Source organism: Mizuhopecten yessoensis, unplaced genomic scaffold, assembly GCF_002113885.1.
Source record: "Mizuhopecten yessoensis strain PY_sf001 unplaced genomic scaffold, ASM211388v2 scaffold5283, whole genome shotgun sequence".
Lineage (NCBI taxonomy): Eukaryota > Metazoa > Mollusca > Bivalvia > Pectinida > Pectinidae > Mizuhopecten > Mizuhopecten yessoensis.
In genome coordinates, this window is record NW_018405971.1 from 65222 (window position 1) to 68458 (window position 3237).

Genomic DNA, 3237 nt, shown 5'->3' on the forward strand with positions numbered 1-3237 from the left:
AGACATACCTTGTGTATGACACATGGATAGTAAGACATACCTTGTGTATGACACATGGATAGTAAGACATACCTTGAGTATGACACATGGATAGTAAGACATACCTTGCGTATGACACATGGATAGTAAGACATACCTTGTGTATGACACATGGATAGTAAGACATACCTTGCATATGACAAATTTGTTGACTGAAGTGAGAGTCGATACCCATGTCACTTTTTGATGGTTAGTTGTTAGATGTAATCTTTAGTATATTTTACCTATAATATTTATAATTTAATACAAAACAGCACACTGATATCTGGATTAATACAAAACAGCTCACTGATATCTGGATTAATACAAAACAGCACACTGATATCTGGATTAATACAAAACAGCACACTGATATCTGGATTAATACAAAACAGCTAACTGATATCTGGATTTCGTTCTTTGTTGAAGATCTATTTTCTTCACAAAAATGTTACAAAAAAGTACATTGTAATTTACCACCGAACACAAATATGGTAAAATGCAGCCAACATGTCAAGTCTTTGTAGTTTTGACACATGTTTAATACAGATTCATTCTGCAACTTTATCCTTAAATGTTTAGCAGATTAGATAAAATACAAGTGCTTCATAATATCTTCATTACACGTACTACACAACAAGAATTAGATGTCAGCAATGCTTAAAAAAATCAAGAGGCTATTTGTTTTATTACTTCTAAATCATAATAATCTCCTGTATCATAATGTTTCCACTAACATTATCGATAGGTTAATTACATGTGATATAAAGACAAAGGTGAAAGCCCAGATAGACAGACACTTTTAACAAGGATTTTTTTCTGTAAGTCACAAAGTCATAAAGTAGCATTATTGAAATATTCACTTGTGTCTCAGCAGATATATTCCAATACACTTCTGATACCTGATAATTTAATTAAGGGGTGCACTTTTTCTACACACATCAAATACAAGTAATACTTTCATTAAATGCAAATGATGATTTCATTATTTCCAGCAGATCAGAGTTATCTTCCATGATCTGTTATTGTTGACGTGATACCAAGGCATTGTCGGCGCGACGTCATGCAATTGGTATGACAGGGAAATCCCCCCCCCCTCTTTACTCTAGGGTTAGACAAAAGTATATCTGTGTCCTACCAGAAGTGTAGATACCTCTGTCTATAATGGGGGATGGGGGTGAGGGCGGTATACCCCTCTAACTTTTTTGTTAGGGGTTTAGAACGGTGAAAAATACTTTTACTTTGATATTTTCAACTACTGAATTTGCTAAAACTATCCCTATATTTTAATATCTAGAACAAATAACTCAAAATATGTAATTTTTAATCGATTATTTTATCTCTAGCAGGTATTTAGAGCATGCAAAATATATCCAATGAAATTCTCAAAATATTATCAAGTATGAAAAAGATCTATGCAAAAAAATGTACATATGAATTTGTTTTAATGTTAAATTATTTTCCTTTAAATTCACATCATATGGTATAAAATTTCCTTGGTAATAATCAGTCTTACAAAATATATCAGTATTTATAGTGTACTACGAATATTAAAGCAGTAAACCATGTATATAGTAAGCCTTGCATATAGTAAACCACATAGATAACAATCCATGTAGATAGTAAACCATGTAGATAATAAAACAATGAAATCAACTTCTAAGTGGATAGCTAATTAAGTTTCAGGGAATAACCTACAAGGTTGTTTCTTAGTGTTTAGATCTTTGTGTCAATCAGGTGATGTTGTTTATATGTAGATGTAATCAACACCTTAATGTAAAACTTCATTATTTGAAGATCTTGTGTGATGGATTTCTAGGACTTTCAACTTTCCTTAAAGGAAAACCACACATCATTAATTCTTCAAAAAACAACATCAACTCTGAGAAATATAAAATATTCTGACTTGTTCCTTTCTCAGTATATCAACTGCTTGGCCCACTATTTCTTCTTTTTGTCATCTTCATCCTCGTATGACCTTCCAAATTCATTGACTCTCTTTTTATCCACTGGGTATAACCTGTAAGAAGAATGATTCAGGTGATAATCACAATTCAATGTTATCAGGGTTTTATACAGATTCACTTGTTTTGTTTCCTATCGAAGTGTCAGTGACAGGGACATGACTGGCTCATAAATACATGTGATCTATTTTAAGTACGTGTTATTTTGCATGAAAATGGAAAATTCCAGTTCTGCATTTCAAACAAGAACGACTGCATTGCTGTGACTGCTCATGATGTAAATTTTCTCCTTCAAAACTCTAGGGAAATGCACCCTTATTTGAAATATCTTAATAACTAGAAAGCCAATTTTCTTGTTTGATAATTGGTGTTGTACATCCCATTCATTTAAGGACGTGCCAGGTTTTGGTGGTGGAGTAAAACAAACTGAAGCACCCGGGAAATAACCTCCGACCTACAGTACGCAGCAACTTCGGATTTTCTTGCAAGATGTTTTTATTTAAGTTAACAGAGAAGTTATTTTTTCAAAAATATTTTCTTTGGTTTCATACCAAAATTGGTTTCTACCAAAATTGGTTTCTATCAAACAAATTTATTAAAGTCCATGAAATTCTGTGCCGTCTCTACAATACTGTAAAAGCATATATTTTCGTTCGGGTTACATTTTGTTGTTTTTGTAGAGGGAGAAATTTGTTGTGATTATATTTCCTGGAATCAATATTTTAAAACCCTGTATTTTGACAGGCGTGATGACACAGTGCATGTGGATATAGTGCAGGTACGATTGGGCGAGATTTACTCACTTGATGGTTATCGGTCAAATCCATCCCACTCTATAGATTATATACAAATAGCAGTATACACATAATGGGGTTTTTTTACCAGAAAACATAAAAATGACAGGACTCACCATCTCTGATACAAATAAACTACAAAAACTACATCGTCACGGAAACAGGCTAGCCTGTGAGCTGTTGGCATGGTGATAATGAAGGCAAAGATATCATCTATAAAAGTGTTGAATGCCTGAAATAAATAAAAGAACACAGTAAAGTTTCGTAATTTCATCAGAGACATCAGCATGTTCGAATTCATATAAAAGAGATATGGTTAGGAAGAGAAATTTTATTTAAAGTGTATGCATCTTCAAATGACCTCAGTGACAAATCCTGATTTATGTTTTAACAATCATATCTATCATGTGCCTGGTTCATGTCTAAACAATCATATCTATCATCTGCCTGGTTCATGTCTA

At 32.8% G+C, this 3237-nt stretch overlaps 1 protein-coding gene across 3 annotated transcripts in view; it reads right to left on the bottom strand.

Moving 5' to 3' along the window:
* Positions 1-361: 361 nt before the first annotated feature.
* Positions 362-3237, bottom strand: part of LOC110450529 (cleft lip and palate transmembrane protein 1-like protein) — a 76345-nt gene continuing 73469 nt past the window's right edge. For all 3 annotated transcript variants that reach the window (XM_021498090.1, XM_021498092.1, XM_021498091.1), the window contains exons 17-18: positions 2893-3008; positions 362-2038 (exon numbers count right to left, since the gene is read on the bottom strand). In XM_021498090.1, coding sequence (XP_021353765.1) covers positions 1960-2038; positions 2893-3008 — 195 coding nt within the window. In that variant the 3' untranslated portion in view covers positions 362-1959. The remainder of the gene's footprint in view (positions 2039-2892; positions 3009-3237) is intronic.